At 35.1% G+C, this 27,237-nt stretch overlaps 1 protein-coding gene across 5 annotated transcripts in view; it reads left to right on the plus strand.

Moving 5' to 3' along the window:
* LOC127844267 (uncharacterized) overlaps nt 1-27,237 on the plus strand; it is an 83,976-nt gene that overhangs the window by 29,896 nt on the left and 26,843 nt on the right. Inside the window, exon 1 of one of the 5 annotated variants that reach the window (XM_052374333.1) lies at nt 8,374-8,450. The exons of 2 other annotated variants lie outside the window; for them this stretch is intronic. In XM_052374333.1, the coding sequence (XP_052230293.1) occupies nt 8,391-8,450 (60 nt within the window). In that variant the 5' untranslated portion in view covers nt 8,374-8,390. Of the gene's footprint in view, nt 1-8,373; nt 8,451-11,313; nt 11,338-27,116 lie in introns of those variants that run through there. 2 more of the 5 variants (XM_052374341.1, XM_052374336.1) reach the window with 2 other exon arrangements.

Below are 27,237 nucleotides of genomic sequence, written 5' to 3' on the forward strand. Positions count from 1 at the left end.
AGAAACGTTGAACGACAAACAGAGAAGCCATTGCATCGTCAGCCTCGTTCTCGATTGGTTTTATGAAGGGTGGCAACTATACCATACTCGCTCTTGGTAATGGTGCATGTATTTTACCAACATTTCGGAGAATTTCATTTGCGGCTTTAAGTAAAATAGTGATGCGTTTATTGTGGGAAGGTACTTACGTCTAAATTGGGCTTCCAAAATCGTGTTGGTAGTCAGTGTCTCTATTCAGATGTGACGCACTTTCTTATCAGTTAAATGGTACATTTGGTTTTATCGCAATTCTGAAAAGGGACGTGAGAATTCATCGTTTACAAATTTCAAATATGAATAAAGAACTTAGCCTTGTTACATTTCTGTCTTTGAATATCCTTATTAACTTGGAAACTTCATAAGTATGGTAAAAAAGATACAAAAGTTATGTCGACTAACCTCCCCTATTACATAATCCTTAGTGTATTGAACAAATTAAGATTATACATTTTTAGTTTAAATTTAAACGAGTCCATAAATATTGTAATTCCTAAAGTAGAATACATTTGGCCGTACTCTGTGAAAAAGGGGTTAAATGCATGTGCGTAAAGTGTCGTCCCAGATTAGTCTGTGCAGCTCGCATAGGCTAATCAGGGACGACACTTTCCGCCTAAACTTGATTTTTGCGAAGAAGAGACTGTCTTTAAACATAAAATATCATAAAAGCAGAAAGTAATGTCAATAATTAGCCTGTGTGGACTGCATATGATAATCTGTGACGACACTTTACGCGCATGAATTTAACCCCCTTTTCACAGAGCACGGCTCATTTGTAATACGTTGACATTTCTATCTTTACATGAAATGTCGCAGATCCACTTTCATTCATTCGTTAAACAGATTCATTCATTTAAATTTTCCGACTGTAGTAAGACATTATATCTTTTTTATCAACTTTATTTCACGTTGGCGTTAATATTATTCGAAAGCCCTCTATATAACAGAAACTGCTTTCGCGTAGGCAAAACACACTTTTATATGTAGATATACGTAGTAAAATATATTGAAGGCCATTATGGAAGAGAATTTAAAGTAAAAAATTATTTTCATGAATTTAATTTATGTTATTTTCAGTTAAGTGTCTATTTCCTTCGTACAAATGACTGATTAGTTCATGAAGATAACATTTGCATTTTAAATGACACATCCGTTTCAAGTTTCATAAACAGTATTGCGTTTTTGTTTTACATGCATTCGCAAACCGCGACACGTGTATGTATACAACTGTCGATTCGAGCTTAGATACTTACTATTGCAACTGCTTACTTTTAGGTGAATAATTGTATTAAGGATAATCATGTTTGCGTAAATAACAGCAAGCTAACGCGTATTTGATACTGTTATGTGTGTTTATTTTTACTTCAGCTAAGCAGTGCATTACATCGACTTTCTAGTACTTTGTTACATTTAAACACATGATGGCTTGCAAATGGGAGATTATTGGCGTCGCTCTGGAGAGCGGCGACTAGTATGTAATGCATTTGTTTTCGCTTATGGGGGGAGAAGTTATTTTACGGATCAATGTATATATTTTTGTTTTAAGAATATCTTGCATAGTGGTGATTTTTTGAGTGTAAATTAGTGTAAATAAGTACTGCATTTGTGCCGATTACATTTATTAAATATTTATTGCCAATAATGCAAAGCTAATTGTTTTAATTAAAAACTGATCAACAACTGATCACAGGGAAAAGATCACGGGGACTGGTCAAATGCGCGAAACTTTCTGGAGTTTTTTTTGAGAACCACACGTATTACTACTATCCAGGTAGTATGGGCCCTTTAGCATTATCCGACCATTACGTCCATAGTTATCTTCCTTATAATTTGAGAAATTTTGAAATCGTTGAAATCGTTGTTCGAAGTCCGAAATTTTCATCCGATTGTTCCCAAACTTGCACAGTTTTTTTATCAATGAGGACCCACACTCTTATGATCTTATGATCTTTGACTAAATTTCAAACTATTGTACAATGCAGCTTCTATATGTAATTTACAGTTTTCATTCTATTTTTTTCAAACATGTACAGTGTTTTCATATCAATGAGTACTCAGCCCCTTTCGTAAATGAGCAACGTAAGAATAACTTCAGAATCATCTCCCCTTGAAGTTGAGAAAAATATGAAAGTACGCTTACAAGATGAAACCGATTTTTTAAAACCTACACCGTTCTGTTCCATTAATGAAAACTGCACACGGATGCTAGTAAAAAAAGGAAACCAATGTAAATAAAATGAACTATGAAATATTTGGGGGTTACAACACAAAATCATAGATAATCGTTATTTGGGGGTTATAACACAACATCATAAATAATGTCGATACCAGTATCTTTTTCTATTTTGTTTAAAATAATCGGCCAATATATTAATATTTACAGTAGAAAATATAATCGTTCCATGTAACTTCATTGAGTGCCTTTTACACTGAAATCCTCGACGCCCTTTGATGCTTTGCATCAATACTTATCTTGTATTTGCTTATAATGAAATATGATTTGCAATTTGTATTTGTAAGCAAGTTCATTTATATGAAGCCAGGAGCCAAATTACTCGTAATTGTTCGTATAATCGCCGGTATGATCCTGATAATCGCCGATCTTCCGGAAAATTGCACAGTAGGTAGAATGCACGCTCTTATGGACCATTGACATTGCCTTGGAATCCGCTACCTATGGTCAAAGGTTCAAACTCCGATGAATGCAATTTTGTTTCATTAAATTTGTTATTTTGCGATTTAAATGTATAAGAAGGTTTCAAATATTATATATTTAGTAGTTAACATATACAAATAGTTTTTCCAAATATACAAAAATATGTGAAAAAGTCGTTTTAAGTCAACGTTTATCAAACAACTCAAAAGTTAACGAAGTGGTCCATGTCTTACTTACTTAAATAAGTGTTAAATTGTAACAGAGCATTAATACGGGGGCAAGCTCTTTCCGAGCGCCAATATCATTTTTTGTCAATGTTGATTTTATTTTGTTTGGTTTAAACAGTATTTATTAATATAATGACAATTTGAGCATGACATGTGAAATACATTCGTACAATAATGGATTAGAAACAAGTTACTGGAAACTTATATGAATTCTTCTACATATATATTCTTATAGCGTTTAAGGAGTTAGCACATGTAGCCAGTTAAGGCAATTGATAAAACGTTTTAACATTGAGTGTGAGCGAGGTGAAGTGTTTTTTTAGATGTATGAAAGATAGAGCTAAGGAGAGTTATGACAGAGTGGGAGGACGAAGGACAATAAGAAAGGACACTCGACATCAAATATGGTGGGATGTTACCAGTTATTTATGAGAAGCGTTTTGACAACACTATATATCGTTGAACCCTGAGAATTATTGTTTTGTTTTGCTCAGGGTTGAGGTATTCGCATCCGAAGAGTAAGTTGTTTGTTGTAAGAGGGCATTAGATATCTCCAAACAGGTTGTTCCGGAGATGTTGATGGTGATGACAATGTAGAAGGAAATGATTTGCATTTTCAATTTCTCCACATAAGCAAATAGAACTTTCTACTAGTGATCTTCGGAATATGTCATTATTTAGGGAACTGCATTCAAGTCTTAATCTTGCGTGTAGGATTTGACCAACTCTTGAATCCATGTTGAATTATTCAGACGACTTTGTTTGGTACCTGCAAAGATAAGATTTAAAAGAGGACAACGTGGGTGATTGTTGTAAGTCAGGCGTAAGGGCATTCCACTCACGTATAGCTGTTGGGAGAAATGAACATCGATATGATTCACTTCTTGCGTGAATAAGATGTACTGAGTCGTTATTTCTAAGGTCAAAGCGGTTTTGAGGTTGGAGTGGAATGGGATTTGAGAGGTATTCTGGACATAATCTGTGTTTCATTTTGTAGAAGAGAATGAGCCTGTGTTTCTGTCTCCTTTTTGAAAGGGTTTCCCATTTAAGATCGGTTAACAGGGAGTTAATATTACAAAATTTAGTGGCGCCGGTGCATATTTGTGCTGCCTCATTTTGAACAACTTCTAATTCTGCAATTAATTCGTTGGAACAGTTTCTCCAGACTGCGTCTCCATATTCGAGCAGCGGTCCGATAAAATGAACATACATTTTTTCGAAGTTGGAACTGGACAATACGTTTTTCAGAGACCTCATAATGCCGATACGTTGCAAGGCTTTGTTTATAGATGCAGATATATGTGATGCCCATCGGGCGTCGTTTGACAAAGTAAAGCCAAGGTGTTTATGTTGTCCGACTGTCGTTACTGGTACATTGTCAAAATAGAGTGTTGGATGTATGGGTTTGTTTCGTTTTCTGGAAAATATAATTGATTCGGTTTTAGCGGGATTAAATGAGACAAGCCAGGACATGGACCAAGCATGAATGGACTCTAGATCATTGTTAAGATTCTGTGCTGCTAATGTGGGCGTTTCGACGATTATGTACAGACTTGTATCATCAGCAAATAGTCGTATTTCTGAATTAATATCGTCAATTATATCATTTATATAAACAAGAAAAAGCAGAGGCCCGAGGATGGAACCTTAGGGAACACCTGCTGAGATGTTTGACCATGAGGAAGCAGAGTTCGCATAGAGCGTTGTTTGCGGTGAGAGAGATAGGATTTGAACCAGTTTAGAAGTTCGTGTTTGATGCCCAACGATGAAAGCTTTAAAAGTAGTCCACGGTGCCAAACTCTGTTGAATGCTTTGGAAATGTCGCAAAAGACTGCTCGTACTTCCTTGCCAGTGTCCATAGCTTTGCAGATATCATTGTAGATATAAGTAAGTTGGTTCGTAGTGGAGTCACCTTTGATAAAACCGGATTGATAAGCAGTCAGAAGCTTATTGGAGGTAAAAAAATTGTACAAATGTTTGTGTACACAACGGTCCATACGTTTTCCAACGCAGCTTAGAAGAGATATTGGTCGATAGTTTGCTGGGTCAGAAGGATCGAGTTTCTTATAGATCGGTGTTACATTTGCCAGCTTCCACGATGGTGGAAATATGGATGCGTTTAGAAGACAATTGAAATAGTTTGAAAGCGGTTGAGCAAGTTCGTTACAGCCTTCGCGTAGGAGTCTTGGGCTTAGTAGATCAGGTCCACTAGCTTTGGATGGATCCATGGAATGAATTGCATCAATGACGTCCTGAGGCGATATAAAAATATTTGAAAGGCTATGGTTAGCTATGTTGTGTAAAGATGGTAGGGGATGGATTGTGTCATCGACAAATGATGATGGGCAGAAGTAATCATTTAGAAGTTCACACTTAGCTTCGTCAGAAGAGGCTTCAACATTATTATGAATGAGTGTAGGTATAATATTTGATTTGTTATTTTGCTGTGTTAATAGTTTCGCTAATTTGAACCATGATTTTGAAGTTGAGTTGTTTGTATTTCTTTGTTTTATCAGTTTTTGTGTGTGATCAAATTTAGACTTTTGTATTGCCTTTGTTACTTGATTTCTGAATTGTCTGAAGATAGCCCAAGCTGTGGCTGTGTTTAATGTCTTGGCTTTGTTATGGAGTCTGTTTCGTTTTCTAATGAGTTAACGGATATTATTATTAAGCCATGGTATTTCATTTGGTCGGATAGTTGTTTCAGCGGCAGCTTTAATAATAGTTTCAGAGTTAATGTCAGCAACATTCTCAAGGTTATTACTAGCGATTACATCTGACCAATCTACTAGCTTTAAGTTTTCTCTAAATGCAGTGTAGTTACCCTTATCGTAAAGCCAAATGCAGTTACCCTTATCGTAAAGCCAAATGCGACGTTTGAGCGTGGTAGGATTCGGTTTGTCAAATTTGAGGATAGCAACAACAGGACAGTGGAACCGTATAAGGTCAGGAATAAATGGGTCTGCTACAAAGCTGGCGATTATGTGTGATGTATTTTTCACAAATATCAGATCGATAAGTGAGCTGGAATTTTCAGTGAAGTGAGTATCGGATGAGATTAGCTGTTTTGCGTTATATGATTGGATAAGTCGAGTCATTTTATTAGATTCATTGCCTTTTATATTGATATTGAAGTCACCAGTTACTAGCACGTTGTCATATGATGCAGTAAAAGCTTGATCAAAACTTTGTTCGAGAAGATCCCAGTGGCTGCTATTGGAATTTGGAGGGCGGTATATTCCACCTATCAATAGTTTACGTTTGTTTATAGATAGTTCTAGCCATACTGCCTCTAGACCGTTTATTTTCAGGTCATATCGTTCGTGGTATTGAATACCGTCTTTTACGTAAATTGCAACCCCGCCCCCTAATCGATTTTCCCTGTCGCAACGGACTGGTGGTGAAAAGTTTCGTATGTTTAAGTCGTGATTTGAGATTGAAGCGTTGAGCCATGTCTCTGTAAACACAAGAACATCGTATGCTTGAGCTTCAATTTCTAAATAATCCAGCTTGGGTTTTAGGCTTTGAATGTTCAGATGCATTATACTAAGGCCGCTGTTTAGAAGGTTTATATAGGATGATACATTAGAGTCAGAGTCAGAAGAGACTGAGCTGTTACCGGGTCCAGGGATGGGATGGATGTCTCCTTAAATAATTAAGATAAGAAGAAAAATGAATATATTAAGAGACTTTGACGTGCTTTTGTTATCGTGTTGACATTGTTGACGACGATTGGCAAAAGATAATTTGTGTTAAGTCCATCACGGCGGATATTGACTGACGCATTTTCGAAAAATCGCCGTCACATGGTTTGTTTCAGATGCTGGTATTTGTAGTTTAGCCCACATGAAAATTGATGAGCGATTTTGTGTCCGATGGCTAAAGAGAGAGATGAAAGATGCGAGAGAAATAAAATCTGTGAGAGAAATGAAAGCTGAGAAAGGAATAAGTAACAAAAATAAAAAAAGCAGATCATGGGAGCTGTTTTGGGAGTTTTGCTATCCGAAGAAATTTATTCGGAAACAAAGTGGCGCTATATCAGTAAAACAGTACGAATCCTTAACGTGTAAACAAATGTGATGCAACCAGACAACAAGAATATTATGGAAGTAGACATCGTATATGATGTGTGCGTTGTAAATGACTATTGCAATCCGTCGAAAAATAATTAGGCGCTTAAATAGTAAGTGCCGGATGAGATAGTTCACGGGGAAAATACGTAAGAGCAAAAAAATATATATATGAGGATATGCACACATCATAGATGATGTGTACGTCGAACAATAAACGTAGCAACTGCATTTATAAAGCAAAAAAGGTATCATTAATAGTTAAAATGCTCAATAATCAGGTCCTTACACACAGATCTACATGAAAAGGTTTAAACCACAAAGATAACAGTACAAGCCTTGGGAACATTACACATAGGCGCACGAGTTTTCCATGGTTTCGAGTACAGTCAATATCCGACGTTTAGAGGTCGCCTATACTGGTCAAAATAAAGTTATTTTAATTTTTGTGTAAAGTTGTCGCAATCATATTGTGATTCGAGTCTGGTGATTGTCTGGGATTTGTCCTGGATGAGAATGGTGCCGTCTGAAGTTCAGACGCCGTCGACCTTGCCAAGTTTAAGAAAGTTTCGGGCTTTAAAGAGCAGTTCATCCCTGGTTTTTGTCAGATCCTCATTCAAGTACGACTCGGCGTAACCAGCTGTTTTTAGTTTATAACGAAGCATGTAGACCTTCTGCCGGGCTCGGTAGCTCATAAACTTGATAATAATGTCACGTGGAAGGGGATTTCTGGATTGATGATGGAGACTTCCGAGGTTTTCCAAGTCTGTGGCTGCGATCGATTTCATCGATACTGATGTTTGCGCCTATGGCGGAGAGGATCTTTGTGACAGTTGTGTCGGTGTTTTCGCCTTGGGTCTCTGACACACCCGATAAGCGCAGACAGTTGCGGTGGCTGTACTGGTTTTGGCGATCAATGAGTGCGTTCATGTCTGCAACTTTGGATTCCAGTTGATTTACCTGGTTACGTAGTGTTAGGTTTTCGGACTTAATAACAGCTATTTCTGTATTAAGGCCGCCGAGAACGCCACTTGCTATGCTGGATACTATGTTAGATATTTGTAAGTCGAATGGTTGCTTCAGTATGTCGCTTATTCGAGTTATGTCTTCGTTGCTGAGGTTTATAATGTTTTGGTGGCTTGGTTGGTCCGACATGTTAAGATGATCTTCATCCGGTATCGATTCTAACGAAAATGTTCGGACCTTCTTCATGTCAGCCTGATTTAGCGGGGAAGACGCATCGCGCTTTTTCGACTCTGATTTTCCAGTGGTTTTTGTTTTACTCATTTTTTGCTAAGCTAACTACGCGTTCATGTGCTTAACTATTTGCCACAGTATACTTCAAAACCTGATCAAGCGTGACAGGTCTGCCGATAAACTTCCACGGGTTAAACGTGGTATATGAATAATGTTTATCGAGAGATGCGTAGCGCGGCTATTTTTTTTTTAGGAAAACGTCAAGTAAGTCAATTTTTAAAACATTTTTTCACTCTTCAATAAATGGTATACATACTATACAACTGCTACTAGTGTCCCGTAACATCACTATCCGAATAGCACAGTTATACACCACATAAAAACACATTTTTCGAACAGCTCACTTCAAAACGCCGCTAGCCAGTAGCCATAACCGGAAATGCATTATTAGCTCATCTATTTTTTGAAAAAAAATTATGAGCTATTGTCATCACCTTGGCGTCGGTGTCGGCGTTGGCGTTGGCGTCCGGTTAAGTTTTGCGTTTAGGTCCACTTTTCTCAGAAAGTATCAATTCTATTGCATTCAAACTTTGTACACTTACTTACTATCATGAGGGGACTGGGCAGGCAAAGTTAGATAACTCTGGCGTGCATTTTGACAGAATTATGTGCCCTTTTTATACTTAGAAAATTGAAAATTTTGGTTAAGTTTTGTGTTTAGGTCCATTTTATTCCCTAAGTATCAAAGCTATTGCTTTCATACTTGCACCACTTACTAACTATCATAAGGGGACTGTGCAGGCAAAGTTATGTAACTCTTACTGGCATTTTGACAGAATTATGTGCCCTTTTTATACTTAGAAAATTGAAAATTTGGTTAAGTTTTGTGTTTAGGTCCACTTTATTCCTACAGTACCAAAGCTATTGCTTTCATACTTGCAACACTTATTAACTATCATAAGGGGACTGTGCAGGCAAAGTTATGTAACTCTTACTGGCATTTGGACGGAATTATGGGCCCTTTATACTTAGAAAATTGAAAAATTGGTAAACTTTTGTGTTTTGGTCCACTTTACCCCTAAAGTATCATAGATATTGCTTTCATACTTGGAACACTCGCGAACTATCATAAGGGGACAGTAAAAGGACAAGTTGCATAACTTTGGTTGTCATTTTTACGGAATTATGGCCCTTTTTTGACTTAGTAACCTGAATATATGGTTAAATTTTGTGTTTCGATCCACTTTACTTCTAAAGTATCAAGGCTATTGCTTTCAAACTTCAAATACTTTCATGCTATCATGAGGTTACTGTACCTAGCAAGTTGAATTTTACCTTGACCTTTGAATGACCTTGACTCTCAAGGTAAAATTATTAAATTTTGCTGAAATTGCCATAACTTCTTTATTTATGATTAGATTTGATTGATAATTTGACAAAACTACTTTTACCTGACATACCACAACAGACTCCACCCAAACCATCCCCCATGCCCTCCCCCCCGATTCCCCCCCCTAATTTTATTTTTAAGATCATCTCACAAATGACCACCCCACCCTCACACTATACCCCCCACCCCACCCCCCAATTGTTTTTTTTGAAACAGTTAAAAAAACAACAAATATTTATTTTTATTATTTTATTTTTGAAATACCGTCCAACCATCGCACCCAAGAATCCCCCTCCCCCGAATTTTTTTTCTTTTTTTTGCATTTTTTTTCGCATTTTTGGAAGATAATGTAATAAATGTCCACACCCCCACACTATACACCCCTCTTCACTCCACCTCTCCCTCCTTTGTGATTTAAATTGAGAGTCCCTTCACCTTTAAAAAGAAAATAGATGAGCGGTCTGCACCCGCAAGGCGGTGCTCTTGTTTTGTTTTGCATTTAGGTTCATGGGGGGGGGGGGGGAGGGGATAAAATTCATTAAAACTTCGCTTTGGTTTTTCTTCATTCAATGTGGTACAATATGGTCAAACTATATATCATATAAAAGCTTAAGACGGATAAAATAACAAACACATTTTTGACATTCAATATTTGTGTGCTTTATTCATATTTTGGTTTAAAACCAATACATTTTTACACTTATTTACAAAATCTCAATCTAAAGTTAGGAAGGATATGCACTACCTTAAGTTGAATAAATACAAAGCTATATACATATACAAGGTCAAGTTAGCAACATTTCACAAAAAAATATTGTCATAAAACAACAAATGAGTTTTTATTCAACTGCCTTTTTTGGATAAATTTCATAAACAAAGTTCTAAAAATAACTAAAACGTAACTACTTTTTAAAAATCCAGGTATGGTGGATAATAAGAGTCACAATTCTATTTCAAAGGCTTAACAATTTTGTTATTTACCTCTCAACCAAATTGCAAATTTTAAACCATCTCAAATTGAAATAGATTGCAGACGATATATAAAATTGTAAACGAATATAAAGAAATTGGCAAACCAATTGATTTTATATTTCGATTCCTTCTACCCATTTTGAAAGCGTGGCCGTCGCTGTGCTCCGTAGAAAAACGTGCAAAACAAATCGGTCGAAACCACGTGCAGTGGTGAGAAAACCGGGTATGTGTAACTAGTATGTGGCAACTAGTAAAACAACAATTAACATTAATCAGCAAGAGATCGCACAGAATAACAGAAATGACCACGTAGAGATATCATCAATTACCCTATTTCAAATATTTTCCAGCTGAAAATTGTCCCCCACACGTCTTTTTTAGTTTATATGTATTGTTTTTCTGGAGCCGAAGTGCATCTCACAGAATATCCATCCAACTTCCGTTGTTTTCACTTTCGTTATTAAAAACTCCGTTTAAAAGAATTATTTCTAGTTTTAGATTGTTAAAGCGATGTATTATTATATATTATCACTAGAATAGTATACCGTGATGAATTGAACGGAGTTACGTATCGATCTTTCTGTCAGTCTGTAAGCGTACTATTTTATGCGCAATAATATAATACATGTGATTCGACAACGATTGTAAGCATTGGTGAAATGCTTCTTACATAGTTATTCTTTTGAGTGTTTGTGAGGTCTGATCGTGCAGTTTGCAAACATCAACGGAAAGATTACAATCCAATGCATTTGTCATCGTCAACAGTTTGGAATGTCAATTAGGCGATGAGTGAGTTTTTAGAATGTTTCTTTCTATTTTATTAATTTAAAAATTGCTGCCCCCATGGTGATGAAATGACATGTGTTCGAGTTTTGATATTTCTAGATATGTAAACTTTTTTACTATTTAAGCGTAACTTGCCCTCGTCAATGTCGATATTAATCACAAGTTATATAATTTTCCGCCGAAATACGTGGAATAAACATGATTCAGATTTTTGAAAATAATGTATATTTTATTGTTAAAATCGCTTTGTGTTTTGATTGATTTTGTGGATGTTATGAAACGTTGATGTACAAAATTGGTAGCAGTTTGAAAGAAAAACATCCTTTAAAGGGGCCTTTTCACAGATTTTGGCATTTTTTAACTTATTCATTAAATGCTTTATATCGATAAATGTAAACATTGGATCGTAAAAGCTCCAGTAAAAAATCAAGAATAAAATTAAAAAAAGGAAAAGAACATTGCCCGGACCAGGTTTCGAACCAGTGACCCCTGGAGTCCTGCCAGAGTCCTGAAGTAAAAACACTTTAGCCTACAGAGCTATTCCGCCGAATACACACACTTGATATATTTTATACCTTATATAAGCAATCTTCGTAGTTTCACAAAATTTAACGACAAAAACAGAACTCTCCAAATTATTCAATCGTTTCGCGTTGCAACGCTTTATAATTTTTAGGTTTTAAAATCGTCAAAAGATGAATATAATGGCTATATTAGACCATGGTAAATGTTCAGTATTACTGTTTCCTCACAAATATCATAACTAAAACGAAAATTTGCGAATCTGAAACAACTTTTTTCAATTTTGTCAATTTACCAAAGCGTGAAAAGATCCCTTTAAAGCATATATGTATACATTTTCAATGTGGCACTCTTCCTTAAGTCAAATTTGAGTTCAATGCTAGGGGTCCCACATTTTTCAAAATTAAGCCTCTACATGAACCTTAACGTTATATGGGATTATTTAACTTTTATATTTTTTACGAAAATTTAATAACAGCTTAACCTTTGTGCATTATTTATTAAGCACTCATTCGCGCGTTTCTATGTCACTAAACGCATTCATGTTGCGAACGATGCTGGTTATTGATAAAATGTGAAAACAAAACACCTACCTTCATGAGCAAGGGGGTAGACGTAAACGTTGCATAAATCGGGGTTAGCGAGGTTTTGTTGTCTTAGTAGACCAGATCCATGGCAGCGTTGTGTGTAAATTTAAGCAATATAAACCCCTCTTATTAAATCCAATTATTTTTGTGTTTGCAGTGTTAACATTAAAGGTGCCTTTTCACGTTTTGGTAAATTAACAAAATTAAAAAAAAGTTGTTTCAGATTCGCAAATTTTCTTTTTAGTTATGATATTTGTGAGGAAACAGTAATACTGAAGATTAACCATGCTCTAAAATACCCATTATATGCATCTTTTGACGATTTGAAAACCTGAAAATTATTTGTCGTAATATTTTGTGAAACTACCAGGATTGCTTATATAAAGTAAAACATTCATTCCCTCATAACATGAGCACGGATGGTCGAGTGGTCTAAGCGGAAAACGTTTTACTCCAGGACTCCAGAAGTCAGTGGTTCGAGCCCAGTTGACGTTACTTTTTTAATTGCAATCTTGTTTTTTTACTGGAGATTTTAGGTCGAATGTTTAAATGTATTAATATAACGCATTTAATGACAAACATCAATACACGCCAAAATCTGTGAAAATACCCCTTTAAGCCCCTCCCCCCTCCCAAAGAATTGCAAATTGAGATATAAGTAGTCTAAATGTGATTGAATTTCTGCTGATGACTTGTATAAAATACAATGCACGGCGAGGGTTAAGAATTGTGAAATCGCGTTTCAAATAACGGCAGACATATCGGTGTCGGACGTGTGTTTGCACATACTAAGTGAGCGGGATGGACTGTTTGCTAATGATATGTTTTATTTGTTTGAATAAATTTCCGCATTATCCGACTAACAAAACTGAGCTATTTAAAGGCAGATGGGACAAACAAAATATTTCTCACATTAAAGAATCAATAGAATAATAAAATTGTGTGAAATGTTTATAGTGAGATGTCGTAATTACTCATGTTAAGTTAAATATGAAAAAAAGTTACCATAAGGAAATTATAATAAACTTAATATAATTTTATATTAAGAAAGGAAGGATTTTGTTAAAGGAAGATATTATGGAAGTTATGATAAATGTACCTTAAACCAAAGGTAAGCATATTCTTCCTTTCAGTTATCTAAGAAGAAGTGTCATATGTAAATGATTGAGTCCACTAATTGTATGTAGAGATGAGGTCCGAAATACCTTTTACATGTTATTTATAATTGATAAAAATCGCTTTAAATTTTACGTTTAAATCAGGAAATGTTTACGAGACAATAATGTAAGTTTATCGGTATAATATCGTCGCTAAAACTGTCATACTTTTTAGTGCAATTAATATGAAATGCATGTGATTTATTTGCCTGTTTCCACTGTTTTTTGTTAATATATAGCGGAAATACTCCATCCAGTGTTTATATAAACACGCAACACTCTCGCGCATTATTTATCATTATCTTTATTACTATTTGTTTCCACGCATGTATGAATGTTGTATATTGATCACGGTGAGATATAACAGTGAATACAATATTTGTTCTGTTCTGTTCATTTCTGTAAATGAGTATAGAATTTTTAACTTGAATTCTTTAATATGTCGAGTGTCAGAATTTTAAAAGAGTGAATAGCAGAATATGCTGATATTGGTAAATTTATTTGTTAATACTCGCGGTTGCAGTTATATAGATTTGGTGTTGTGGTCAAAAAGTTTTTTCCTTAATTTGTCCATTTCAAAGTTAGATCCTTATATATTATATGACCATTGTGTAGTGAAATTAAGTTTGAAAAGTTCATTATCATCTACGAATGTTAATAATATTATACCTGAAGAGAGTAATGTTAAAAAGTTGCCATATAGGTATTATTGGAATGATCACTTTAAAAAGGCCTATATAGACTCGTTTAATGGGGAACACGTTATGCAAATAGTTGATGATCTTAACTGTTAGGTTGAGTTATCTTATACAAAGGAGGATTTGTATAAAACATTGAATGATTTTTTTTACAACATTGATATTTAGTAGATTAAATGTTTGGGCTGGAAAAAATCATGTATATATAGAAGCTCAGGCTTGATTTAGAAAAAAAACATGGGGAATTTGCATAATAATTTTATTCTCCATGTTGTAATAAACCATTTGTTACCGAATAATAAGAAATTATATGTTAACTACACTAAAGCGTTCGCGTTTTTGGTAAGAGATATCATTTGGTACAAACGTATCAAACTTGCTTCAACAGGTTACATGCTTAACATAATTAAAGCTATGTACATGAATGTTAAATCAAAGATAGAGATGGGACAATTAATAAGTAAAGAAGAATTCTTATGCTTTATAGGCGTACGACAAGAGGAGTCACTCTCACCGTTTCTATTCTCGATGGATGATATATAATGGAGAATAACAGTTTACTGTCCCATCGTTTTGTAATATATCAGGCGAGGCTTAAAATATATAACGGCGAGGCTGGGCAGTAACCTGTGTTTCTGTTTATCATACCACATTTTCCTACAAATCCATTTTTATATTTAAAATGTACGCCGACTTTGCTGATCCGGCTTTTACACGTCGACATAACAACGGCGTTCGAAAAGACGACACGAATAATCGCTTATTTTAAACATCGTATAGAGAAAAACAGTTGTGTGCAATACGAATGGGGAGAGTACACCCGCTTTAATTATACACGGCTTGAATTGGAGATCAGGAATGGACTAAAGCGACAAATTTAATCGAAGAACGCACTTCACTAAATTGTTTGGAGACGCCATTTTGGAGATGTGTATTGAAATTGCCATTTTGATGATGGTGTCAATGTTGACATAAGCGTGTTAAATCGTTTGTGTAAATAGTTGAGGTTTAGCAGTTATCATTTGTCTTGACTTTCTGTGCAACACTTGCGAGTGCAATGACTATATCAACATTTAAGATGTATTGTCCCATTTATGACGTCATTTAACTTCTGTAGTGCGGGGTGTGGTGATTTTTAAAAAATAAACGTTTTTTTGTGATTTATGACTTTAAACTAGAATAAAATTTGTACGTTCTTGGTATCAAATTGTTTGTTTTGTTGAACGTGATTCATGTTGATAGAAAGTGTTGACTTTATTGCAAATCCCACGCAACTCCAAACATTGACTGATATAAGAACTTCCTGTTGACCATGATATAAAAAATATATCAGGCAACGCTTTATCATGCAGATATCAATGCGCCGGTATGATAAAGAAGAATACTATATGTTGCATGGCTTTAGTGGCATAGATTGAGGTATCCTTAACTTATTTTTACTACTTTATGCGGATGATATTGACATAATGGCAGAATCTGAGGATGAGTTTAAAAAGGGTTTGTTGTTATAATAACATTAATGTGATATATGGAAGCTAAATGTAAATTCTTCGTAGACAAAAATAATCATTTTTAGCTCATCTATTTTTTGAAAAAAAAATATGAGCTATTGTCATCACCTTGGCGTCGGCGTCTGCGTCGGCGTCTGCGTCGGCGTCTGCGTCGGCGTCGGCGTCGGCGTCTGCGTCGGCGTCGGCATCCGGTTAAGTTTTGCGTTTAGGTCCACTTTTCTCAGAAAGTATCAATGCTATTGCATTCAAACTTGGTACACTTACTTACTATCATGAGGGGACTGGGCAGGCAAAGTTAGATAACTCTGGCGTGCATTTTGACTGAATTATGTGCCCTTTTTATACTTAGAAAATTGAAAATTTTGGTTAAGTTTTGCGTTTAGGTCCACTTTTTTCAGAAAGTATCAATGCTATTGCATTCAAACTTGGTATACTTACTTACTATCATGAGGGGACTGGGCAGGCAAAGTTAGATAACTCTGGCGTGCATTTTGACAGAATTATTTGCCCTTTTATACTTAGAAAATTGAAAATTTTGGTTAAGTTTTGTGTTTAGGTCCATTTTATTCCTTAAGTATCAAAGCTATTGCTTTCATACTTGAAACACTTACTAACTATCATAAGGGGACTGTGAAGGCAAAGTAATGTAACTCTGACTGGCATTTTGACAGAATTATGTGCCCTTTTTATACTTAGAAAATTGAAAATTTGGTTATGTTTTGTGTTTAGGTCCACTTTATTCCTACAGTATCAAAGCTATTGCTTTCATACTTGCAACACTTATTAACTATCGTAAGGGGACTGTGCAGGCAAAGTTATGTAACTCTGACTGGCATTTGGACGGAATTATGTGCCCTTTATACTTAGAAAATTGAAAGTTTGGTTAAGTTTTGTGTTTTGGTCCACTTTACCCCTAAAGTATCATAGATATTGCTTTCATACTTGGAACACTCGCAAACTGTCATAAGGGTACAGTAAAAGGACAAGTTGCATAACTCTGGATGTCATTTTTATGGAATTATGGCCCTTTTTTGACTTAGTAACTTTGAATATATGGTTAAATTTTGTGTTTCGATCCACTTTACTTCTTAAGTATCAAGGCTATTGCTTTCAAACTTCAAATACTTTCATGCTATCATGAGGTTACTGTACCTGGCAAGTTGAATTTTACCTTGACCTTTGAATGACCTTGACTCTCAAGGTCAAATTATTAAATTTTGCTAAAATTGCCATAACTTCTTTATTTATGATTATATTTGATTGATACTTTGACAAAACTACTCTTACCTGACATACCACAATAGACTCCCCCCCAAACCATCGCCCGTGCCCCCCCCTCCCCCCCCCCCCGAATCCCCCCCCCTATATATATATATATTTTTTTTTTTTAAGATCATCTCACAAATGACCACCACACCCTCACACTATACCCCCCCACCCCACCCCCTCCCCCAATTTTTTTTTTTAAACGGTAAAAAACAAAACTATTTATTTTGATTATTTTATGTTTGAAATACCGTCCAACCATCGCACCCAAGAATCCCCCCCACTCCCCCTCCCCCCACCCCGCACCCGAATCCCCCCCCCCTCTAATTTTTTTTTTTTTTTTTTTTTAAGATCATCTCACAAATTACCACCACACCCTCACACTATACCCCCCCCACCTCACCCCCCCCCCCCAATTTTTTTTTTTGAAACGGTTTAAAAACACAAATATTTATTTTTATTATTTTATGTTTGAAATACCCTCCAACCATCGCACCCAAGAATCCCCCCCACCCCCCCACCCCCCCCACCACCCCCACCACCCCCACCCCCCGAATTATTTTTTTTCCTTTTTTTTTGCATTTTTGGAACATATGTAATAAATGTCCACACCCCCACACAATGCACCCCTCTTCACTCCACCCCTCCCTCCTTTGTGATTGAAAATGAGAGTCCCTTCACCTTTAAAAAGAAAATAGATGAGCGGTCTGCACCCGCAAGGCGGTGCTCTTGTTTTTAAAGGTGGTAGATTAATAAAAAAATACAATTCTTTTATAAAAATGAACTATTAGAAATTGTCAGAAATTTTACTTATTTAGGAATTGCTTTTACCACTGGAGGATCTTTTACATCCAACTGTTAAACCTTGGAAGGTCAGGCATCAAAAAAAACTTTTAAACTAAACGCATGTATGTTAAAATACCCTACATGTCTGTTAAATGTAAATTTTACTTATTTGATCCGCTCAAAGTGCCTATTTTGCATTATGGACATGAGGTTTAAACGATGCAATGGCTAGAAAGAAATTATTTAAATTTATGTTAAAGAATACTTTATGTGAAGATACAGACTCAAAATAATGTTGTTTATGGTGAACTAGGAAGAACTCTCCGCAAAATTAGAGCTGTACATGTAGTTAGATATTGGTTAAAAATTATCAAGTTAGAAGACTTCAAATATGTTGAAATTATGTACAACACTAAACAACAATAAAAATATTGGGCAAATAGTGTATGTTGCCTTTTGCAATCACTTGGATTTCAATATTCATGGCTATATCAAAATGTTGGCGATGATAATATATTTTGTCAATATTAAAGTTGCATTTACGTGACCAATTTCTACAAAATTGGCAAAATGAGCTAAATAATTCGTCTAGAGCTAGGACTCATGTAACATTTTGTGATTTTAAAATGCAACCTTATATAACAATTATAACCAACAAACACGTTTAGAAGTGTTTTAGTATACTTCGAGTATCCTCAAATTGACTGAAAGTTGAGGCCAGGATATGTCAAAAACCTGCTCCTATTCCGTATGAGGAGAGACATTGTAATTATGGTCATATGCTCGAAGAACCACTTTGTTATTAAATGTAAACTATATAAAGAAATAAGAAAGGTGTTCATTAGTAACTACTATTGGAAAACGCAAAATATGTTTGAATTTGTTGGATGAATGAAATATGAAACTGCTGAAGTCTATAACAATCTTGCATTATATGTGAACAAATCATTTAAACTAAGAAGCTTATTCAATCTCTATTTTGATTATCCTCAGACAATAAGAACACATTCGTACATAACCATTTTTGTAGATTTATCGTTATAGCAAGGATAGACCTCCGGCTTATGTTTTATTTGTATATGAAAATGTACTCTATTTTATATAATTTACTAGTCACTTGACAACTCGTTTGTTATATACATAACATTTATGTGCTGCATACAACTGTTAAAAAAACTCTTGTAATTTGGAAGAAAATACTAACAAAAAAACAATGCAAGCATAAATTATTGTCTGGTGAACTTCACACCCAATTAGATATACATTACTATTAAGAAATACAGGATAGTATTAAGGAAAATATCTTTCAAAAAAATAGGGATGCATCATTTATGCACGACACGCCCCATAAATCAGATCTACTTACTAATTAAGGTTTAAGTTGATATCTCTTTTAGTTTTCAAGATACGCTCCGGAAAAAAGTTCAACACGATCATTAACAAAGGAAATCAATAAAAAATATTGGATCAAGAGTAACGTTTCTTGTTCCATTCACTTTCCCCCGATGATATCTTACAACCAATCATGCTTCAAATGTATACCTCTGTTAGTTGGTTTGATATTTTTTACAATCTTTAAATAGAAACATAAAGCATGATGCTTCTGTTCAACTTCATATCAAGTGTGCTCGCGGTCTAATTTGGTGCTCATTGCATTTATACGTATTGATGAAAAGGGTTACAAGCGCTTCATTATTGACTCGTTTTCGATAAATGATTATAATAAAATGAACCGAAATTTTTAATTGTTCTTAGTCAATATTACTATTTTAGTTTAAACATAACGCGAGCATCTTTTTTAATCCATGATAAGAAAAAGTAATAGTAATTTTGTCAAACTGTAAACAAGTTACGTTAAGCCCTTTTCTTAAATAAGTATTAAATATGTAATTCTTTTGTAAGCAACGGGAAAGAAAAAAGCACATAAATATTTTCTCATGTTTTAAGTAAAACGAAGTTCTTTAATAACAGCTTTTTTAATGTAAACAACATCTGGAATAGCTTAAGTTATATGTTGTCTATCAGCGATGTTTACGGAAGAAGTACGTTAATCGACGAAGCTAATAACGACAAGAAATGCGTATAGAGTTAGCCGCGTGTAAACTAACACTTTATGAAAAATTCAATATAATATTATTATACATTCGCATTTGTTTTAACGCCTTACCTGCGGTCTAGGAAAACATTGTAAATGCAGTCATGCGTAACGATTTAATGCGTAGAACACAATATGTACATGGTGTAAACAAACAATGAATAACGCACTTTAATCCGAACTAACATAAAGAACTAAACATATAACATCACGACACTGGTTAAACATGTGAAAGTTCGATGAAAAAATCTTCTTTTTTTGGACAAATTCAATGAAAAACACCCTAAAGGAAAACTGCAATGTGCAACTGTAAACTTCGTAGAAATTTGAACGTTGCATACGTTGCATAAGCGTAATGTATCATTTGATTTCGCAATCCCTTTCATTTATACTATTATTTGTTTTGAGTTCGTGGGTTGTCATAAATACATACTCTCACAATAAGATGAGATACTGTTACTTGTAAAGGTGTGTCCGTTGAATTCACTGTCTATCACGTTCGATGCTATTTTTGTAAATATGTTGCGTTAAAGCGACTAAAGACATGACTATTTTAGACACAATAAATGCAGTTAGGCATGTGCATGATATTAATTTGTGATTGAAAAACATTGCAAACACACACACATATATATATATATATATATATATATATATATATATATATATATATATATATATAGTTATATAAGTAAAATGTAATAATCCAGATTGTGAATATTATATAATAAAAGTAAAAACACGTGTCTGGGATTTTAAATATATATTGATTTAGCCAACGCGTTTCGCATAGCTCATCAGGGCATAATACAATATATTACAACGTCAAAATGTCATGGAGATAACGTCATATCAATTATGACGTCATAACGTCAATAAATATTAAATGAAATTTAATTTGGGTTTAAATACATGTATAAAATAAAATTTATATAAAATACAGTTTTAGCGACGATATTATATCGATAAACTTACATTATTGTCTCGTAAACATTCCTGATTTAAACGTTATAACCCTTACGGAGAAAATGGTAATACACAGATCGCCTGCCTTATATACTCGCTTCAAGTAGCTCCTTTAAAAGTGTGCTGGTAAAAAATCGACTTGTATATATATAATAAATATCGATTAATATATATATATATATAATGTAATATATAATATATATATATATATATATATATATATATATATATATATTAATCGATATTTATTATATATATACAAGTCGATTTTTTACCAGCACACTTTTAAAGGAGCTACTTGAAGCGAGTATATAAGGCAGGCGATCTGTGTATTACCATTTTCTCCGTAAGGGTTATAACGTTTAAATCAGGAATGTTTACGAGACAATAATGTAAGTTTATCGATATAATATCGTCGCTAAAACTGTCATACTTATTAGTGAATACGTTTTCCAGTATGTCAATGGTTCGTTTCACAAAATATATAGTTTATCCGGTATTCCAGTATCAAACAAAAGGTTAACGTAGAGTCATAGCCTGATCTCGATTCTTAAACTGTTTCGTTTGAGCTAATCTGAGCACAACATGCGCATGGCGATTTATTGCGATACTGTGATTTCCGTTGGACAGTAGTGCCTTCGTGTGTCATTTTATCCGTCCATCAAATTGTTCTTCTAACCATATCTCCTCCAGAACCATCTTTTTAAAAAATTGGTTTATCATATCGTCTTGTGGTTCTCTACACAGTATTCATGTACTTTACACTTTGGTCAGACCAATAGCAGTGTATTGCACAACACGGACATTGAACGTATGCTATTTTACTTGTTGCACGATTTGACAGGGAACTGTGAAAGAAATTTGATCAAAAGTGTAGTTTAACCATAAAATTACTACTTTCCGTTACCATGGGCCCCGTTTGATTTTTTTTAATATTAGAAATAAGTATCAGTTATATTTGTTCGCGAAATAAGAAAACTTATTATCTTAACAACAATCAGAGTTTGACTTTAGAGCAGTGATAGTGCAAAAGAGTGTAAAAACTACCAAAGTAGTTTGATTTTGTATTCGGTATTAAGAACATTTAACTAATAACAAGAATGTTTTGGTGTAATGCGAACGTATAGCTATAAATGTACTTTCATATCAATGCGAAGAGGCCCCGGTGAAAATAGGTCATGTCGACATAGATAAAATTTGTCCTAACAATTCACACCTTACCGTTTCTCTGATGAAAGCATTTACATCATAATTCAATACATTTTACAGTCGTCAAAACATACATATAATAACCATTTGACAACTACGTGTATGATGCTTCCTGATAACCAACGAAAGCGTGCTCATGTTAGTAAATAACCTTGCGGGAAGTCTAACCTTAAGGTAGTATGAAAAGCCCCTCATTCGTTATCAAATTTGACATCGTTTGGTCGCTCGAAAAAAACAAATAATTTTGCACACTATGACGGAGTCTAGAACTATTAAAAATGCTTTATGATTGCATATGGCCTGATAAAAGCACCTGTTGATACTTGTTAACTTTTTTGGAGATCGGAACAATTCGATTTGATTACCACATTTAAAACTAGAAATGGCGCGGCAGAGGCCGACGCGTATCCCCACGCCGAATGTTTGACCTAGGTGTGCCCCAGGGTTGGTAATGGGCCATGCATAGTTGAGATTGACCATATTGTCATAAGAGAAGTTCAGTATCAATTAGAAGTGAATCGGTGTAGAAAAGAAGAAATTATAGTAAAAGGCAATTTTGGGTGGGTGTGGTCTATGTGGGTGGGGCCCCAGGGTTGGTAATGGGGCCATGCATAGTTGAGATTGACCGTATTGTCATAAGAGAGGTTCAGTATCAATTTGAAGTGAATCGGTGTAGAAATGAAGAAATTATAGTAAAAGGCAATTTTGGGTGGGTGTGGTCTATGTGGGCGGGGCGCCCCAGGGTGGTAATGGGGCCATGCCTAGTTGAGATTGACTGTATTGTCATAAGAGAAGTTCAATATCAATTTGAAGTGAATCGGTGTAAAAATGAAGAAATTATAGTAAAGGCAATTTTGGGTGGGTGTGGTCTATGTGGGCGGGGCCCCAGGGTTGGTTATGGGGCCATGCATAGTTGAGATTGACCCTAATGTCATAAGAGAAGTTCAGTATCAATTTGAAGAGAATCCGTGTAGAAATGAAAAAATTATAGTAAATGGAATTTTTTGGTGGGTGTGGCCTATGTGGGCGGGCGCCCCAGGGTTGGGATTGGGGCCATGCATAGTTGAGATTGACCCTAATGTCATAACAAAAGTTCAGTATCAATTTGAAGTGAATCCGTGTAGAAATGAAAAAATTATAGTAAATGGAAATTTTTGGTGGGTGTGGCCTATGTGGGCGGGGCGCCCCAGGGTTGGGAATGGGGCCATGCATGGTTGAGATTGACCGTATTGTCATAAGAGAGGTCCAGTATCAATTTGAAGTGAATCGGTGTAGAAATAAAGAAGTAAATGTAAAATAACCTAAAAAATGAGTGATAATTTCTGACGCGGCCCCACCCCAACCGCTATAACTTTTGACCCAGGGGTCAGATCAAAATTCCAAATAGTGCAGGGTCGCACATATGCTCATAGCTACCATGTGTGTAAGTTTCAAGGTTCTAGTGCTTTTAGTGTAGGAGGAGATAGTGGCCAGGACGGACGGACAGACGGACGGACGGACGGACGGCGGAGATAACCACAATATCCCCACCTTTTTTTCAAAAAGCGTGGGGATAACTACCAGACAATACCAGATAATACCTTTAGTAGTGTATTTGAATAAATTCATGCATACCAAATTTGTCCGATAAAGAACGTTTTACATTACAATCAACATTTAACTAATTGTTAACCTAAGTGTTTGTAGTTGTTAAATTGTTAGTAATGTTTATATTGACACAACTATACTACTAGTATACGGGATAGTTTATAATAATAGCACACAAATTAAACATTTGAATAAAACTTTGACTGTCACTATCATGAATGAAATGCTCCCTCTTCACTCATGGCAGTTTGTTAAATGGGATTTTCAGTTCAGTGTTTAGAACTGCTTTCCCTACAATGCAAGCTTCCTACTTATGAATTGCCATCTTAATCACTTATATAACAACCGATATTTGTTAAGGATAACATATCAGCATCAACCATTCACAAGAACTGTGAAACAATTACAAACGGTGTTATGGTTTGTATGTACTGTCATATCTCATCATGAAATCAACCTTTATATTAAATCGGTCCTCTTATATTAAATACTGAACGATATGCTTAACTTAAATACTCAAGTTCACGTGATTTTATAGTGTGTGGAGATTTTAATTCGAAAGTTGGAGAGGGCAGATTATGTTGTTCATGATAATATCCATTCTTGTATGGAAGATTTTTTGCATGATGACTATTAAGTAGATTCATGTATTCCTAGAAAAACTGTGACAAGATTGTAAAGAGATCACTATGTATCTGAGTGAAGAGTTAATTTTGATTTATCATCTTTATTAATATCTTATAAAGAACTTAAACCTGTATTTGAAAGATCTGTGTATTTATATGTCAATGACAATCAAAAACATAGAAACATAATTGCTAAAATACGTCTGTCGTCACATAAGTTTGGTAATTGAAACTGGCAGACATTATAATATCATCAGAAATGAAAGTTATACATATCGAAGCTTATTCAGTAAGACCAAGTATGCATACATTTTTGAATCTTTTAAATACAAATGTAATAATAATAAAAGAACCGGTAGGAAGTTAGTAATAACTGCTTTACATGCTTTAAGAAAAGAAATTATTGTACTTTTCTTTAACTTAATGATAATAATTATTATTTATTTACCGTTTAATATGAAATGAATGTTATGTGTTTTGTCTGTTAAAGCCGGTTTCTGTTAACATGTACAGTTGATTATGCAATTAATATGAAATGCATGTGATTTATTTGCCTGTTTCCACTGTTTTTTGTTAATATATAGTGGAAATACTCCATGCAGTGTTTATATAAACACACAACACTCTCGCGCACAATTTATCATTATCTTTATTAGCTCATCTATTTTTTGAAAAAAATTTATGAGCTATTGTCATCACCTTGGCGTCGGCGTCGGCGTCGGCGTCGGCGTCGGCGTCGGCGTTGGCGTTGGCGTTGGCGTTGGCGTCGGCGTCCGGTTAAGTTTTGCGTTTAGGTCCACTTTTCTCAGAAAGTATCATGCTATTGCATTCAAACTTGGTACACTTACTTACTATCATGAGGGGACTGGGCAGGCAAAGTTAGATAACTCTGGCGTGCATTTTGACAGAATTATGTGCCCTTTTTATACTTAAAAAATTGAAAATTTTGGTTAAGTTTTGCGTTTAGTTCCACTTTTCTCAGTAAGTATCAATGCTATTGCATTCAAACTTGGTACACTTACTTACTATCATGAGGGGACTGGGCAGGCAAATTTAGATAACTCTGGCATGCATTTTGACAGAATTATGTGCCCTTTTTATACTTAGAAAATTGAAAATTTGATTAAGTTTTGTGTTTAGGTCCACTTTATTCCTACAGTATCAACGCTATTGCTTTCATACTTGCAAGATTTATGAACTATCATAAGGGGACCGTGCGGGCAAAGTTATGTAACTCTGACTGGCATTTGAACGGAATTATGGGCCCTTTATACTTAGAAAATTGAAAATTTGGTTAAGATTTATGTTTTGGTCCACTTTACCCCTAAAGTATCATAGATATTGCTTTCATACTTGGAACACTCACAAACTATCATAAGGGTACAGTAAAAGGACAAGTTGCATAACTCTGGTTGTCATTGTTACGGAATTATGGCCCTTTTTTGACTTAGTAACTTTTAATATATGGTTAAATTTTGTGTTTCGATCCACTTTACTTCTTAAGTATCAAGGCTATTGCTTTCAAACTTCAAATACTTACATGCTATCATGAGGCTACTGTACCTGGCAACTTTAATTTTACTTTGACCTTTGAATGAACTTGACTCTCAAGGTCAAATTATTAAATTTTGCTAAAATCCACCCAAACCATCCCCCGTGCCCTCCCCTCCCCCCCCCCCTCCCCCCCTCCCCCCCTCCCCCCCCCCCTATTTTTTTTTTTTTTTTTTTTTTAAGATCATCTCACAATGACCACCACACCCTCACACTATACCCCCACCCCACCCCCCCCACCCCACCCCCCCCAATTTTATTTATTTTTTTTTTTATTTTTTTTTTTTTTAAGATCATCTCACAAATTACCACCACACCCTCACACTATACCCCCCCCCCCATTTTTTTTTAAAAAATGGTTATGTTTGAAATACCGTCCAACCATCGCACCCAAAGCCCCCCCCCCCCATCGCCCCCCAACCCCCCCCCCCTGATTTTTTTTTTCTTTTTTTTTTCGCTTTTTTGGAAGATAATGTAATAAATGTCCACAACCCCACACTATACACCCCTCTTCACTCCACTCCTCCCTCCTTTGTGATTGAAAATGAGAGTCCCTTCACCTTTAAAAAGAAAATAGATGAGCGGTCTGCACCCGCAAGGCGGTGCTCTTGTTACTATTTGTTTCCACGCATGTATGAATGTTGTATATTGATCACGGTGAGATATAAAAGTGAATACAATATTTGTTCTGTTCTGTTCATTTCTGTAAATGAGTATAGCATTTTTAACTTGAATTCTTTAATATGTCGAGTGTCAGAATTTTAAAAGGGTGAATAGCAGAATATGCTGATATTGGTAAATTTACTTGTTAATACTCGCGGTTGCAGTTATATAGATTTGGTGTTGTGGTCAGCAATTTTTTACCCTTAATTTTTCCATTTCAAAGTTAGATCCTTATATATTATATGACCATTGTGTAGTGACATTAAGTTTGAAAAGTTCATTATCATCTACGAATATTAATAATGTTATACCTGAAGAGAGTAATGTTAAAAAGTTAAAAACAAGCAATAATTAATGCGTAAAAACTCTAAAACGCAACACAACTTCAACTGTAATTCTAAAAGCTAACTACTCTATTTCTTAGACAAACATTTGTCATGACAAATTTGAATAGTGTGACCTGTAAAAACTACGAACCAGTCGACGGAGTATGGTTTTATCAGCTGAGTGATACCGAGTTCAAACACTGAACGCTGATAAAAGTCTCCACGTTGGTGATCCCATATTTACCGATGTCAAATTAGGTTGTAAACAGTTCGTTTCTGGTAACATACTGACAAGAGTAAAGAATGGCGAGGAATTAGCGTTGTGAAATACGTGCGACGGGTGTAGGATTGGC

This window comes from Dreissena polymorpha, chromosome 9 (genome assembly GCF_020536995.1).
Source record: "Dreissena polymorpha isolate Duluth1 chromosome 9, UMN_Dpol_1.0, whole genome shotgun sequence".
NCBI lineage: Eukaryota > Metazoa > Mollusca > Bivalvia > Myida > Dreissenidae > Dreissena > Dreissena polymorpha.